Source organism: Rhinoderma darwinii, chromosome 8 (assembly GCF_050947455.1).
Source record: "Rhinoderma darwinii isolate aRhiDar2 chromosome 8, aRhiDar2.hap1, whole genome shotgun sequence".
In the NCBI taxonomy this organism is placed as follows: Eukaryota; Metazoa; Chordata; class Amphibia; order Anura; family Rhinodermatidae; genus Rhinoderma; species Rhinoderma darwinii.
In genome coordinates, this window is record NC_134694.1 from 97643914 (window position 1) to 97661016 (window position 17103).

The 17103-nt window shown below is 41.6% G+C and overlaps 1 protein-coding gene across 2 annotated transcripts in view; it reads right to left on the reverse strand.

Annotated features, from left to right (window-relative positions):
* Positions 1-17103, reverse strand: part of WDR44 (WD repeat domain 44) — a 126490-nt gene that overhangs the window by 34012 nt on the left and 75375 nt on the right. For both annotated transcript variants that reach the window (XM_075835966.1, XM_075835964.1), the window contains exons 3-4: positions 4687-4755; positions 1444-2086 (exon numbers count right to left, since the gene is read on the reverse strand). In XM_075835966.1, the coding sequence (XP_075692081.1) occupies positions 1444-2086; positions 4687-4755 (712 nt within the window). The remainder of the gene's footprint in view (positions 1-1443; positions 2087-4686; positions 4756-17103) is intronic.

Below are 17103 nucleotides of genomic sequence, written 5' to 3' on the forward strand. Positions count from 1 at the left end.
AAAGAATCCGCTCACATTCCACCGGCAATTCGAGTGTCAGTTGCAGTTTCTGCCGCAGATTTTATCCGTGTCGTGTGAACATCGCCTTAGGTTGATAATACACTTACTTAAACTATACCTCCACCCACAAACGTAAACTTGACTGCGCCCCTGAATACGTATGTGGAGTAACTGTGTGTAGTCCATCTTCTACATTCACTATTTATTAGTCCTTGTTAGTCCCCTCTTATAAATCGAGACAGCTTCTGTCTTTAGTTCATGGTTTTCAGCCATACAAGCTTTCACAGTCACCTGGTCACCCTCCATTTTTCCACTGCCCATGGCAAAATAGAAAATCCTAACATCCCTCTGAACCCTGAGCGAATCCGTGTCTGAGGTTGAGAACCATCATCTGATATCAGTGACAAAATGTCAGAGAAGTCCGAGCCGTCACCCTCATTTAAAGCCAGAAAAGTTTAGTGTTTTGTTTTTTTATTTACATGCTGAAAAGCAAGGATTTCTGGGGTGAGATTTTAAATGGTGACATCCGTGAGAGACTAAGGAGCTAGTTACTAAAAACCTTGCATCCCATAATCCAGAAAGTCTTACAGTCCGGCACTTGCTTCCAGCAGTGCCAAAGACTTGCCAGGGACACATTTAGTGGACACATGAACATGGACAGAATTTTATCCACTAGAAGTAAACAATGAATGTTCCTACTGAACAACAACAAGCAGAGATCTTGAAAATCGTGAGGAATTAATACAGAAAGGATATTGCAAAATTGTAGATCTTGAAATTATACAAAAAGTGACATTAATTTGCGGAAACCGGATCATCCCTTTAATATTAGTATTGCAGTGTATTGTACCAGCAATCGAATGATCGCTTGTTCAACTCTGTAAAAAATTTAAATTAAGTATTAAATAGTGGGAAAAAAATATATATATTAAAAGTTAAAAAAATAAAAAAAGTCAACAAAATTGGTAACGCTGCGTCCGTAAAAGCCTTATTATAATATAACGTTAACGCGCACGGTGAAAAGTGAACATTTTAAAAATGACAAAATCGCTGTTTTTTTATGAACTCAGCTCTAAAAAAATGCAATTAAAAAGTGATCAAAAAGTTGTATGTACCAAAAAATGCTACCAATAGAAACTACAACTCCTCCCGCAAAAAATAAGCCCTCACACCGCTCTATTGACGAAAAGAAAAAAAAGGTATGGCTCTTGGAAGGCCGGAGTGAAAAACGAAAAATCAAAAATAGCTTCGCCCCGAAGGGGTTAAACAATTACAATAAGAAAATGGTTAAGGGTCTATTCCCTCAGACGTACATGTGGAAATATGCTCCAGACTCATTTGTCTGATGTAGGGCTCAAAAGCAGTGTGAACAGAGCCTAAATAAAGTTTAAAAGTCGACAACTTATAAATTTATTCCCAAAAATGATCAAAATATACACTCACGTTCCAGTCCTGAAGATGCTGGGCTCTCATAATCATTGTCACCTTTCTTCTTGCGTGGTGGAGGTGCCGGCCGTGCAGGTGGCGGTGGTCTCGGTGGTGGGGCATTTACAGGAAGTCGGGGACGTATTGGACCAGATTTCTTAGTACTTGCTACAATATCAGGCTCAACGTTAATCTGCCGGGGAGGTTTAGCAGGCGGTAACTGCTCCATAATTTCTAAACTGGTAGTTTCATAGAACAAATTGGATAAAGGTTCTTTAGACTTTTCTTCAGTATCTTCCTCAAGCTCAATCGGCTTGTCCATAAGTTTGTCCTTTTCTGTCATTTGAAGATCATCTGCCAATTCTAGAATATCTGCTATTTTAGATGTTTCCACCAAATGTTCAATGATGGGGATGGAGACATCCGGCATCCGAGTGGGTTTTGTCTCTGTGAAGCCCTCAAGTTCCTGATGATGAAGGTCTCCGTCATCATGAGAAAAGGTTGCCTCTGTGACCACCAACTCAGGGATCTTGGTCAACTGTTCCTGATTTCTATTTCCAGACGTGCTTGCAAGATTTATTGTTTTCACATTTTCAGTAGGACTGGGGTCCTCCTCTATGGCACTGGATTTCTGGCTTTCTTCAATAATGCTATCAATAATCTGAAATATTAAAGCGATAAAAATGTACACAGGCATTATATATATTTATAGGGATATTGCAATATTTACTGCAAACTGTACTGATTATCAAAGCTACTAAAAATTGGGGGAGGAAAAATGCTAGCAATGTCAATGAGACCGTCACCACATTATAAGTGGCCTATATTGTACATGATGTGATCAGCGCTGTAATGTAGATCACAGCAGTGTTTTTTTATTTAGAAAAACAATCATTTTTGACCTCTATGCTAATGACTTTCTTAATGAACAACTGGGCGTGTTTTACTTTTTGGCCAAGTGGGCTTTGTGGAGAGTAGTGTTTGACGCTGACCAATCAATGCAATATACACTGCAGATAGCGATATAGCTATATCATTATGCGCGCCTCATTATTGTTCCCTTTTGAAGAGGTGGTACCACAAGCTTCAACACACTTGGGTAGCATTGAAGAAGCCGTATATTTAGAGCCGAGGTCGGGATTGGAACCCATTCTGTCAGATCAGGGAAACCTTACCTGTTGTAGGCTTTGGGAAAGACTTTCTAAAAACTTGCAGGACATCATACAGTCCTGCACTTTAAATATATACAGCTCCTGCATGGAGCTCTAATACAGCCATGTGTGCAAGTCCCTATGTTGTCATTGGCTTTTATTAGCGGCAAAAGGAAATAGGTGTCTCTTGCCATTAATGTGGACGCCTAGTTTGTTTCTATTTAAGAGAGGTGCTAAGAGATCCCGTGGAATGTCTATTCACGGTCTAAACACTTCAGTATTGTTAATGTGTTAGTATAAGGGCTTATTCAGACGAACGTTGCGCGCAAAAACAACTTGACAGCTGCGTGTGTCATCCGTGTATGATGCGCGGCTGCGTGATTTTCGCGCAGCCGCCATCATAGAGATGAGTCTAGTCGACGTCAGTCACTGTCCAGGGTGCTGAAAGAGTTAACTGATCGTCAGTTAACTCTTTCAGCACCCTCGACAGTGAATGCCGATCACAATATCGAGAAACCTGTTTAAAAAAAAGAAAAAGTTCGTACTTACCCAGAACTTCCCTCCCGGCCGTTGCCTTGGTGACGCGCCTCTCTTGACATCGGGCCCCACCTCCCTGGATGACGCCGCAGTCCATGTGACCACTGCAGCCTGTGCTTGGCCTGTGATTGGCTGCAGCTGTCACTTGGACTGAATTGTCATCCCGGGAGGTCAGACTGGAGGAAGAAGCCGGGAGTTATCGGTAAGTCAGAACTTCTTTTTTTTTTTACACGTTCATGTATATTGGGATCGGAAGTCACTGTCCAGGGTGCTGAAACAGTTTAACTCTTTCAGCACCCTGGACAGTGACTGTCTCCTGACGTCGCGTACCGGAACATTTTTTGCCGAGTTCGGCCGAACCCGGTGAAGTTCGGTTCGGTTGTCCGGGTTCGCTCATCTCAAAGACACTCCGTTTGGATGTTTGTAAACAGAAAAGCACGTGGTGCTTTTCTGTTTACATTCATCCTTTTGACAGCTAGTGCACGAAACAGGCAGTTCGCACGGAAGCGCTTCCGTGCGACCTGCGTGGTTTTCACGCACCCATTGACTTCAATGGGTGCGTGATGCGCGAAATACGCGGAGATATTGAACATGTCGCGCTTTTTGCGCAGCGGACAAACGCTGCGCAAAAAGCACGGACTGTCTGTACTGCCCCATAGACTTGTATTGGTCTGTGCGTGGCGCGTGAAAACCACGCGGCCCGCAGGGACCCAATACACGTTCGTGTGAATCCACCCTAAGACAGCACATAAGGATCTAGCAGGATCCCTATGCGCTGAGTAAATGAATGGAGAGAAGTGCATGACGCTGATTGATCAGCGTCATACACTCCCCTGTACAACGCCCACTTGGTCTAAAGTAAAAATACACCCACTTGGGCATTAAGAAACTCACTAGCATAAATCTAAAATCGCTAATAAAGTGGTCAAAACAGATCGTTTTTTTAATAAAAAACACTGCTGTCACCTACATTACAGCGCCGATCTCCTTATGTAGGAGACAGGGCACTTATAATGTGGTGACAGAGTCTCTTTAAAGGATTTGTTCTGTATTAGAAAAACCTGGCTGCTTTCTTACAAAAACAGCTCTACACCGGTCTACAGGTTGTGTATGGTATTGCAGCTCAGCTTCCACTTCAATGGAGCCTAGCTGCAATACCAGATACAACCTAGGGACAGGTGTAGAGCTCTTTTTACAAGAAAGCAGCCAAGTTTTTCTAATCCTGGAAAACCCCTTTAAAGGCTATGTAAACATTTGAAGGCTTTTTTTTTTTTTACTAAAACATTGTATTATAGTGTGTATTGCAACTTTGTAATTGTTTTTTTTATTAGAAAATGTTTTTACTTAAGATACAGCTTCTATGTATCCTGGATACATAGAAACTGTATCTTGCGGCGAAACCTGAATCCGTGAGGTCAGCAGGACTGACGGCTTCGGTGACAGCAGGTCCTGCGTGTTTCTGTCACGCAGGATCCACCTGTCATCGATCACATCTAAGTCATGAACTTAGATGTGAGAGAGAACAGTCTTCAAAAGGTTTCTATAGCCTTGAAGGCCACATCATAACACAAACCTCTTTAGAGTAATCTTGCTTTGGTTCTGCGGTTCCAGTTTCATTGTTTTCGGAATGTGTAACTTCTTCCTGTGAAAATCATACAGAATTTATAAGAGCATCATGAACAGAGAACATACATAAAGCAATGTATAACAAAGAGTTAATCCTACGGCAAGTCCACACTTTTGATAAAGATAATCTGAGTTTGATCGGCAGTACAGCGATCACTCTGCTATGCATCTGGTATGTGGTTCCAGGACAGGTTAAGCCAGTCTTATCATGTGGAATGATAAGACTGCGGGAGAAATTCCAGCGTAATAGTAATAGTAACACCTTACACAAACACTAGTGACACTCCAGTGGTGGTGAAGATGGAAAATATATCTGAACGTACTGAAAAGGAAATACCTTTGGTTGTATGAAGTAGAATAAAAAAATTACAATAAAAGACAGGATTGAAGTTTTGTTTTGCAGCGATTAAAAGAGGTTTTAATGTCCTATCCTTGTGTGTGATCTGTGCGGATCCGTGGGGTTCCTTCACTGTGGTACCCGACGCAGCGACACTCATATGTGTGTGTCATTTTCAGGTACCGGAGTGAAGTAGCTGCAAACATCGCTAGCCCTACGTTCTCTTAATTGGTGGGGTTCCTGAGGTAGGACCCACAGCGAACGCATCGATAGCCTTTAAAGGAGTTTTCCTTAGGATAGGCTATGTAAACCTTTGTAGACATTTTCCTTTCATGAAATATATGTTTGGTGTTTTTAAATAAGTTTCAAATTAACATTTATTAAAAAACAAAAACATGCATTTATTTTTTGAGTTGCAGCTTCTATGTATGAATTATAAATAGAAGCTGCATAGCTCCTATGTGAATAGCATTTGTCAGTCTGCTGGACCGATCGATGGCTCAGCGGACAGCAGGTCCTGTGTGCTTCTAATACACAGGATAACCCTAATACCAATTACATCTGATGGAAAACAGGCTGCTCTAAACCCCATCTATATTCTTAAGACTTACCCACAGTTGTTTTTCCCAATTTTATCTTACAAGTGTGTGTCTCTGGAGCTTCACAGTTTTTCACTTTAGATATGCCTTAACTGTCTCATAGGTGGGGGATCCACCGCGGGGTACCCCACTTCCTATGAATATGGGGGAATATCCAGGAAGAGACTGGAGAGGTGGCCATGCAAGTGTGTGGCTCTCTCCATTGAAGTTTGCGGGAATTATAGAAAACACCAGAAAAACTGCTCAGTGAGAAACCGAAGTAAAACGGGAGAGAATTTTTAATGCACATAGGAAGTGTGCAAAGCAGCGTTTTCCTGCACTTGTGAGGTTAGTTTTTTACTACTTGGATAAGAATGCAAGACATCCAGTTCTGTTGAAGATCACAGTGAGAACCAGAAGTTACAGGATACAAAGCAGACCCTGGACTATGGCCGCTGTATATAAAGAGCTGTTACTGCAATTTATTAGATGGCTGTAAAGTTAAGGGCCTGCGACAACTGTAGCAGATCCTTTGTGTTTCCTCTAGCAAACCTTGGTCTGTGTGATCACTTGAATGCTGAAAAACTCTGTTCAGCTCAAAGCTGTGGGGATGACTGTGGAAGCAGGGTCAAGAAATAATGCTAACGTGGGTGAAATCCTGCATGTTACTTATGAGAAATATTGTAACCAGAAAGCTGTAATGACTCAGTCCTATATTTGTAATAGAAGTCCCTGTTATGTAAATAACATTACTTTCCTAGCAAGATAATGATGCGGCAATAAATACATAAATAATAATATTTACACAGATGGGACTGTTATTACAGGGCTTCTCCCGCCATAGTCAAACGCAAAGGGGAAATATCATACAGGTCCGCATCCTATTTTCCGATCTGAGCCAGGCATATATTAGGGTCAATTTCATACAAAGCCAATTAACATATTGTTTTGGGATCGACTTCTAGAAATTAAATATATTGATGCATTTACTTCATGATCTTCCTGGATCAGTTCTTCTGTTCAATTTTTCCTCAGTTTATGCTGAACTATCAACATGGAAAATGCAGTGGAAAACCAAATGTGAACTTGGCTGAAGCGTGAGTGCCTCATATAACACACGAAAAGTCATGTCCAGCTGCTGCGTTATTGTGATCCCATGGAGTAAAGTTTGGTTTATTAGTACCAAACTTTGAAGAATCGCGGCCAAATGAGAATATACACAGTCAGCAATTTATTTTTTCTATAAAAGAAAAATATATTCTTGCTCACGGTCCATTAGTGAGATGTAATAGTATTCCTGATCATTTGAACACGTCAGAAAATATTTAAAAAAAAATCGGTGAGAGTCTGGATGTCGGCACCTTTACCAATATCTAATATGAAAGGGTCTGCAGAGCTCCACTGAACGACGAGCCCCTTCGGTTAATGCTGGAGTATCTGTATCTCCAAACTATGTTGTTGCCCGATTTATGCCATCAGGTTTTCCATAAACTCTGAGCACTGCTTTTGTATGGGTGCCAATACCTCCACTAGTGCCAAGATAGAAAAATGTGCACAAAGTCTGCACATACCCTTCGGAGACTGTAAGGGTTTGTACTTCATGTACTTTGCGTGGAATATTTATTGGTTTTAATATGGGTGGGAAGTGAAATAGCTGCCATGTTCCAATTACCAGACAAAAACTGACCATCTGTACCCAACTAATGTATCTTCTCTCTAAAACTTTTCACTCTGCGGTACTTCCAAGTGACTGAGCTGTTCACGTCTAAGCCTTCCAAACATGAAATTATTCGAACAGTTAATTGATAGTCTATAGTCCATTCTGGCTATAAACAGAGAAGTGTAAGTATATAGAACTAGTAGATCTGCCAACCCTGTGCTGCAATGCATTTTGGACTGCCAGAGAGAGCAGGTAGTTAACGAGTGCAAACTGCTTGTGAATCCAGTTATCAATCAATTGCACTAATTGGGTCCCTCAAGAATTGGTCTACCGGCCAAAATATATTTAGGGTTGTAGTGTGCGGTAACCAAGTATCTACCTCCCCCTACATACAAGTAGCGTTCTCTTTCCGTGAATGCTAAATTAACGGCTATAGTTTTTTTAAGTTCATTTTAACATGAAGCGCTTTAGACAGAAGAAAAAAATTAATGCTACAGACTCTGGATTTGCTGGTTTATGTAAAGATATTTTCTCTACCTATAGATAAGCTGAATATCTAATGATAATGTATGCTGCTAGTGCAAAGGAGGAGAATACTTAGTACAAAGAATATATAAAAGAAAAATATTTGATATAATTTTTTTAATTATTCTTTTATCAGACTTCATTCTAAATAATATCCTATTTGCACACACACACACACACACACACACACACACACACACACACACACACACACACACACACACACACACACACACTATATTCGTCAACATCGAAGCTGCAACACCAAGTAGGGCAAGCTGTAAGGTTATGCAAATTGTGGAAGTAGCGGGTGTTGCGAAGATCTAATTATTATCTAAATTATCAAAATTTCAAGCACCTAGCTCTGTGTCATGTGGAGGGGCATAAAAAACAGATTGAAAGCAAAGTTTTTTAACCACATGAAATCTCAAGAATTGGATCAAGTGTTATGGGATTATTGTGCGATGCCTCCTGTTCGTTGACGTGTCAGTTATCACCACTTGTCAGAAACTCAGAGGGACAGAATCCTACAACTTAGAGACCTTGGTTTATCATTCCGGCAGATGCATACGCGCCTAGGCCGAGATGTCGGCACTGTTCAACTTTGCGTGTCCTGGAGGTTGGAAGAACAACAAACAACGGAAATGACAGCAAGAGGTGCACGAAGGGATTGTCTGATTGGAAGAATGGGGCGTAGTGATCCATTCTGCACTGCAACTGAAATTGGACATCACATTCCAAGCCTAGGGCGGCAAAGTGTCGACACAAACCATCAGAAGGCGTTTGCAAGACTTCGGGCTACGAGCCAGACCTCCAGCTACAGGTGTTCCATTGACCACACGCCCCCGCTCTCAAAAGGCTATCATGGTGCAAAGCAAAACGGCAATGGAGGTCTATCCTCGTCAGCGATAAATCCTGCTTTTGTCTCAGACGCAATGACAGCCGGAAATTGGTCTGGAAACCACGTGGGCAGCGCCATGAAGAGGCCTTCACAAGGGAATGTCACATTGGTCCTACTCCCGGGATTACTGTGTGAAGAAGCATGATGTACGGTAGCCGGACCACTCTAGTCTTCACTTCAGGTACACTAACAGCTCGGAGTTACATTGATTTGGTCGTGGAACCAATGGTACGGCCATTTATCTAAAGTGTCCCAGAAGGCGGTTTTCAACAGGACAGCGCCAGGACGCATGTTGCTCGTGCTACTGTGAGCAGCCTGCGTGGCCTAAACGTGCTACCATGGCCTACAGCATCTCTGGACTTCTCCTCCATCGAGCACATCTTGGATGTCATTGATCGGCAATTGCAAAGGCAGCTGCCAATCTTGATTATTTGCGTGCCCAAGTGTTTTCAGCGTGGCATAATATTCCTCAGACAACCATTATTAACCTCATTGATAGTATACCAAGTCGTGTAAGGGCGTTTGTTTCTGCGCGTGATGATAATACTCGATATTGCATAAAATCAAGATGTTTTGAGTATTTAGTTTCCATTTTTTTTATCATTTGCAGATCATTAACATGTCTAGCAATCCTGTGACTGCCACAATTCCAAAAAATGTTCTTCTTGGTGTTGCAATTTCAATGTTGAGGTGTGTATGTACACACACGAGGGCGAGTCAAAAATGATCCTCACTCTGGTTATATTAAAACTTCTGTTGGCCGTACTGTCTTATCAGCGCTCTCCGTATGAGGTCGCTGTCTCTTCAGTGACCGCTGTGCAGGTTTGAGCATGTGAAGTCTGTTTATTTGTGACTGCGGTGCGAGAAACAACGGCTGCCCCAATTGTGATTTACACGAAATAAGAGCAGCGTGCAGTGATCGTTTTTGTGTTCGGAGGGTGTGACTGGTGCTGGACTTAGTGCACAGTATGGAGGAAGTGTTTTGTCATGAAGACGTGTGTATAAATGGAAAGAGAAGTTCAAGAAAGGTCGCACAAGCGTCAGCCATGAAGAAGGAGCCGGACGCCCATCCACAACCAATAACAACATTGATCGTGCACCGATTTTATTGGATAGACAGCTTTTGGTCCCCTGAAAGAAGCCCTACGAAATATTCTACAGCCGGAGTGGTGTTTTCGTTTTAAGTGTATATATATATATATATATATATATATATATACACATATATATATATATACATACACACATACATATATATATATATATATACACATACATATATATATATATACACATACATATATATATACATATACATACATATATATATACATATACATACATATATATATACACATACATACATATATATATATACACATACATACATATATATATATACACATACATACACACACACACACACACACACACACACACACACACACACACACACACACACACAAGGAACCAAGGTTCCTCCGCTGAAAATTGTACACACACACGAAAATGTGATTCATCTGCCTAGGAAATCACATTTCATTGCGGCATGGTCCGAATCTCATGATCACGTGGCCATTGAAGGTGCTTTCGTGGATTTCCGGGTTAGCATAGGCACCCTGACTGGTTTGCAGCTACCCAGCCTCAAATGCAGCATGCTGTGATGCACTGCGTGTTCTGACATTTTTCTATCATACCCAGCAATAACTTTTGCAGCAATTTGTGCTTCAGTAGCTTTTCTGTAGGATTAGACCTGACGGGCTAGCCTACGCTTCCTAGGACCCGGTCACCGGTTCACCAATTGTCTTTCCTTGGACCACTTTTGGTAGCTACTAACCACTGTATATCGGAAACACCCCACAATATGTGCCGTTTTGAAGATGTTCTGACCCAATCATCTAGCCATCACAATTTGGCCCTTGTCAAAGTCGCTCAGATCCTTACACTTGCCCATTTTTCCTGCTTTCAACACATTAAATTCAAGAACTGACTGACGGTTTACTTGTTGCCTAATATATCCCACCCCTTGTCAGTCGCCATTGTAATGACAATCAAGGTTATTCACTTCACCGGTCAGTGGTTTTAATGTTATGGCTGATCTGTATATTATACAGCCTCTAGAGCCCGGAAAATTAAATGGTATGTCCCATCGGGACAACCTCTGTATATATGCCCTAATAAAATGGCATAAGAATGTCAGAGGGGGAACCCCTCTATGACCCAGAGAAGATCTGCTAACAAGCCCTTCATTTGTAACATCGCTGCAGGAGAAATGATGAGCTGATGAAAATCTGCTGATGGTTAGGGGTCTCAAGATCAACTGGTCTTCGTGGTGGGTCTAATATTAATTGAATTGTCTTTGTCAAGACAACCCATTTGAGAGATTCATAACCTAATGCAGAAGCGACCAACTTTTTCATTATGGGATCTACTTTTTATGTATCCTGGGTTAGGGGATCTTCTAGGGAACCAGATACATGTACATGTGGCACATGGGGAAAACTCCTACAATTTTTTTTTTTTTGTATGCCACTTTATCAAGTGCCCCAGTGCCCCCAAACATGATTTTCACATTTTTTGTAGAAGTCAGCAAGAAAACAGTCTGATAGCCCATACAAACCAGATCTAGTGGTTTCCACTCGAAGGTCCACCAGTTTGGCCACCACTGGTGTAACGCATTCTATAATAGGCAAGGAAGCCCATATAAATGAAAAAGACCGATATAAAAGGTTATGCTATTACACTCCATAAAAAAAATCTCCATCTGGGACAGACACTCCTGTTCTTAGGATGGTGGGGTCCCAACAATTGTACCCTCAATAGGCAGATATTTTTGGTATGTTTCATTAACAACCTATAATTGTTTGGGAAAACTCGACTCTTGCTTATGCTTAACTAATTGCATATAAATTTGCATACATGTATAGGAGAGTGTTACTTTTTTTTAGTTATTAATGATCATTTTCACAAAAAAAAACTTTCATTCAGCTGCACACCCAAAGGTCTTGTAGTTATATTTGGCTTTCTTTTTTTTAACGAATAGCAATGTGTAAATTAAATTAATCTCAAAACTTAAATGAGCAAATTGCCAAGGAGGTGGAAGAGGTAGAAGTAGACCATAGATGTGGTCCAATTACTTGAGTTGCACCAAAGAGCAAATAACGAGGAAGTACAGGACAGAATACTTTCCTCTAAAAGGCTAAAGCAGGTTACAAATTGTTTTTTTTTGTTTTTTTTAACATGTTAGTTAAAAAAAAAAATAGCATCAAGAAAAAAAAACACACCACAATACATGTCATACCACACAGCTACAACATCCAGATTTTTGAATGGTATATATAAAAGAATACCCAATATAGAAAAACGACACCTTAGGCTTAGTTCACATCTGTGTCAGAACTCATGGGTACCGTCAGACCTTTCCGTCAGGGGAACCCACGAACAGAATCCAAACGGAAACCATAGGTTTCCGTTTGTATCACCATTGATTTCAATGGTGACGGATCCAGTGCAAATGGTTTCCGTTTGTCACCGTTGAGTAAGGGTTTTGATTCAGATTTCAAAACGACGGGGCCCTTACACATCGGTGAGAAACGGAAACAATGTAATTTGCACTGGATCCGTCACCACTGAAATCAATGGTGATGCAAACGGAAACCTATGGTTTGTTTGGATTCCGTTGATGGGTTCCCCTGACTGAAAGGTCAGACGGAACCCATGAACGGAGTACCGACGCAGATGTGAATGAAGCCTTACTTACCTGACACTAGTAGTCAGATAACGTACATATACAGTGGTAGAATGCTGCTGGTAATCGTGGCAGAAGCACTTTAGACTATCTGCTGTGATAGTTTCTTACAGAAGCTCAACTTGTGTCCAGCAGAAACGAATGAACATTTCTGCTTTAGTGTATTCAATCTTATCTATTTGTGACACAAAAGAAATACAAACACCCATTGCACTTTGCACTGTATCACTCATGAATGCCTGCAGTCGTATTCAGAGTATTCAAATCTATCAATTTGGGCTTAAAATTAAATTGCAAAATACTTTGTGAAATTTACTTACTATACCGTTTGTGTCTGGTCCACCTTTGCGGGTCTCGCACGGCCTCCACTCCACCGGTTATCCTTCTGTGCAAGCTCACATGATGTCCATAGTGATGACAAGTCAGGTGGCCAATTTGCTGGTAACGTCGTGACATTCTGTCTACAATGAAGTCAGCAATGTGACCAGCAAGTGGAAGATTACAAATGACTAGAAGAGTGGTGGAGGACACAGACACGCAAGACTTACGTCAGCAGAGCGCAGAGAGAAGAGCTGAATCAGTAAGTTGAACAAACTTCCAAGTTTATTTTGCAATTTAAACCTAAATTGATAAGGGGGACCATTGAGCAGGCACCATAACATGAGATTGTCACAGATTCCATAAAAAATCAGTGAAACCACCAGAAAACTGTCATTGATGAGCTTTACAAAGGACCAGTAGCGGAGTTCCAGAATAAAGCTGAACAGAGACACGAGAAGCATTGGCCAAATCAGATCAATTTGACTGATTTATCTGAGCATCAACTATGAAGTTGATCCAGGAAACCAGGGTGTTTAGCCAATAATCAGACCAAGGGTTGTACAATGATGGGCCATCAATATATGGAACGGAGCCCTAGTGCAGATGTGAACGAAGCCTAATTATACTCACAGCAAGAAAAGATTTCAAAAGACTTTGTATTATGCTGTATTAACTTTCTGAAGGCAGACCTTAAAAAAACGAATTCACAAGGCTCACGGCACAACAAAGAGTTTGAAATGAACCTGTGATAAGATATGGGAAGTAACATCAGCCCTCTCCAGTTACCAGTCCTAACACTCTGCTCTGTGTTAGTTGTCCATCAGCTTTCCTTTTCTATTTCTATTGGCTAAGGCAGCACAACATACCTGTCATTCTGCCACTAATGGAACACTAAACCTAAAAATGAATGATACGTATGAATAAAAGTAGTAAAACAGAAGAAAAACTTGCCCTTTTGCAAATCTGCTGGGAATATCCCCCTTATGCAGAGTGCCAACATGGGACTCTGCCTTGGCCAAGGTGTGTGTAACGACCAGTAGGTTTGCGGACCCACTGGGCTACTCCGCCAGATTTGCGTAGGGCCACCTCTAAACGGCATTGACTATGCAACCTCCCCGGTCTTTACCCATTAAACCCCTCTACAGGGATCTTGTCTTTGCTGCAGGGAGAATGCCAGGTGGCTACGTCTTGAGGCGGTCTCGGCGGAGTATCAGCTGCCTAAAAAGAAGCTAGGCTGAGACAGGCTGATGGTACCTTGGTGGTAGTAGACAGGAACCGGGTGGCTGGAAGCACGCTGGTGCCGGGTGGCTGGAAGCACCCAGAGGGCACGGGATACTGTCAGGTAACAGACTCAGGATACAGGATATCAATAGGTAACAGACTCAGGATACAGGGTACAGAACCTTTGCAGGAAACACTAAGTTTGTCCAACTTTGCTTAGGAACTAGGGAAGGGACAGGGTCACTTATAAGGGCCAAGGTGTGCAAGGATAGGATGGGGACATCCTCAATGGTGTGTGCACTGGCCCTTTAAGAACTAGCACTAGCAGAGAGCAGAGAGCACCGGCGGCCCTGGGATGGGAGACGCCGGCGGGCTTAACACTGTGTAGATACAGGTTTCGAACAGCAAACCTAATCTTTGCTTGGGGTTAAGAAATGCCTAGCTACAACTGCCCATGGGCACATAGAATACAGCTCTTTAAATATTTCTCACAGGTAGCAATTTCAGATAGAATAGGATCAACGGGAAGGAGGATATTAAAGGGGTATTCCGAGAGTCAACAATTATCCCATATTTACGGGACCCCTACTGATCACAAAAATGGAGGTCCAGAACACCTTGTTCCTCCTCAGTAGGGTTGTCACGATACCAGAATTTGGACTTCGATATCGATACTTCGTGTAGTATTGCGATACTCGATACCAAAACGATACTTTGCCAACAACAATAATAATAATAAAAAAAAGGTTCTTCCATTTTCTGATGTGAGGCACATGGTGTGATGAATTTTGAACCTCCATGTGCCTAACATTAATAGTAATTAACCCCGATCATGTTCCTCACAGTCATAATGCACAACATTGGGTTAATGCGAGGCACATGGAGGTTCAAAATTCATAAGGGCCTGTTCACATCACCGTTCACTTTCCGTTCCAGGGTTCCGTCTGAGGTTTCCGTCGGGTGAACCCCGCAACGGAAAGTGAAACCACAGCTTCCGTTTCTGTCACCATTGATATCAATGGTGATGGAAACATCGCTAATGGTTTCCGTTCGTCACGATTCCGTCAGGTTTCCGGTTTTCCGACGGAATAGCGCAGTCGACTCCGCTATGGATTCCTTCGTTAAACCAGAAACCTGCCGGAATGGTGACGAACGGAAACCATTAGCGATCGTTCCGGAGCCCCGGAACGGAAAGCGAACGGTGATGTGAACAGGCCCTCATACATTGCCTGTCAGTTTTACACTGTCAGGCAGTAATGTTTGGGTATACTAAGTAGACTGAAAATAAAATAAAAATGATAAATAAAGATGACAGTAAAAAAAAAAAAAAGGTTTTATTTAGCAATGCATGCACCGATTCAGAATCTGAGGAGCAGGCGCGCTCATGGAGAATATGGGGCCAGTCGTGATCGCGTCTTCTACACTGCCTGGCCCTGTCAATCAACGAAGGAAGGAAGTGAGGGACAGACGGGGGATAAAAAGTAGAAAAGTTTGGAGCAACGGTGATGCCCTTGTTGCTCCAAAAAGCTAATTTAAATATAAGGCATAAAGTTATTATCGCTGCAACGGAGTCACTCAACTGAAAAATGAGAACAGCGTTAGATTCAGGTGAGGCTACACTATATTACTGTACTGCTGCGTTGATAGGCAAATTTCTGGTGACAGACTCCCTTATAGTGCAATTACTGTATTGAATTTTTTTTTTTAATGTTAAAAAGTACAGCGTATTGTACTAGGCACACAGTGAATGACGATCTAGGACTCCTGCAGAGTGGAATTTGATCTACCTCCTGTGATTGGGCATCAAATTGACCTGGGTCACGTACACTCCCTGAGGGACAAACCTGAGAACCATTCTCCTCCCGGCACGGTCACCTTCACGGCAAAGCACAAAGCTCCAGCCTGGTACAAAGATTAGAATGTCGTTTGTGTCAGAAATGAGGGATGGACATTACAATGCAGGCACATTATTAGACCGACCTCCAAATAATCTCTTTCATGGAATTACAAACTATAATAAATTCTGAGTTTGATGACATATTAGCCTATCTGAATATATTATTTCATGTAAACCAATAACATGGAACTATAATTAATAGTAAGTCCAATATGCTTAGGTTGTATTCACACGTGTGTTTTTGCGCAACAGTAAATGACTTTAGTGGCCAGATAATCTGCAGTGAATGGGATTTTATGAAGTCACATTCACACAGTGCAGTTAAAAGCTGTACAGGGTATGCGGTCACAATACTGCCCCTACAGGGGGCAGTATTGTGACATTTAAGCACAATATAGACCTCAGTACAAAAAATAGTGGCATAGAAAACCACATGTAAAAACGGTGATCACAATATTTTCTCAAAAGTTTTTTTTTTTTTGTCTTTTAAACATTTAGGGGCAGATTTTTTAAAATGTTTAATTTCGTTTATCGCAGATTCCAGTTGTATACATAATAAACAAGCAATAAATAAATTATTTTCTTAATCCCACTCTTCCCACCCTCAAAGACCGGCCTAGTTTCAACTCCTTCAATCCCCTTTTCCCCACAACGTATTATTATTCTGATTCCCCATACTGTAATAATAGAACTTCTCATATTTCCTTATACTTTCAACAATGTAGGGGCAGATTTACAAATCAAAATGCGTCAGAATTCTGGCTCAAATTTAGCATGCCATGCGCCACATTTCTAAAAAGTTTTAGACACTTTTTGCAAATCATCCGACAAGTTAACGAGAAAGGGGCGTGGCCTCAGATGCACCAAAATGTTGTTGCAAAAAAAGTGGTTGAAATTAAGCCAACCAAGAGGTGGTATAAAGACAGATGTGTCTAAAGGTGCACCAGATTTATCATCCGGCCTGAGCCACTGTGATAAATTTGGTGCATCTAGTCTAATTGTAAGCGGTCTCAGTATTAATGAATCTGTCTCAGTGGGGGCTACATAATCAGGCTTCAGTTTGCTCCTACTAGTGGCAGCCTCTTCTTGCAGAGCTATATACGCCCTTAACAAATCTTTGCTAATAAAAAAAAGAATGTCTGCATGAGAGAAACAGAGCTGAGAACCCGTTTACAT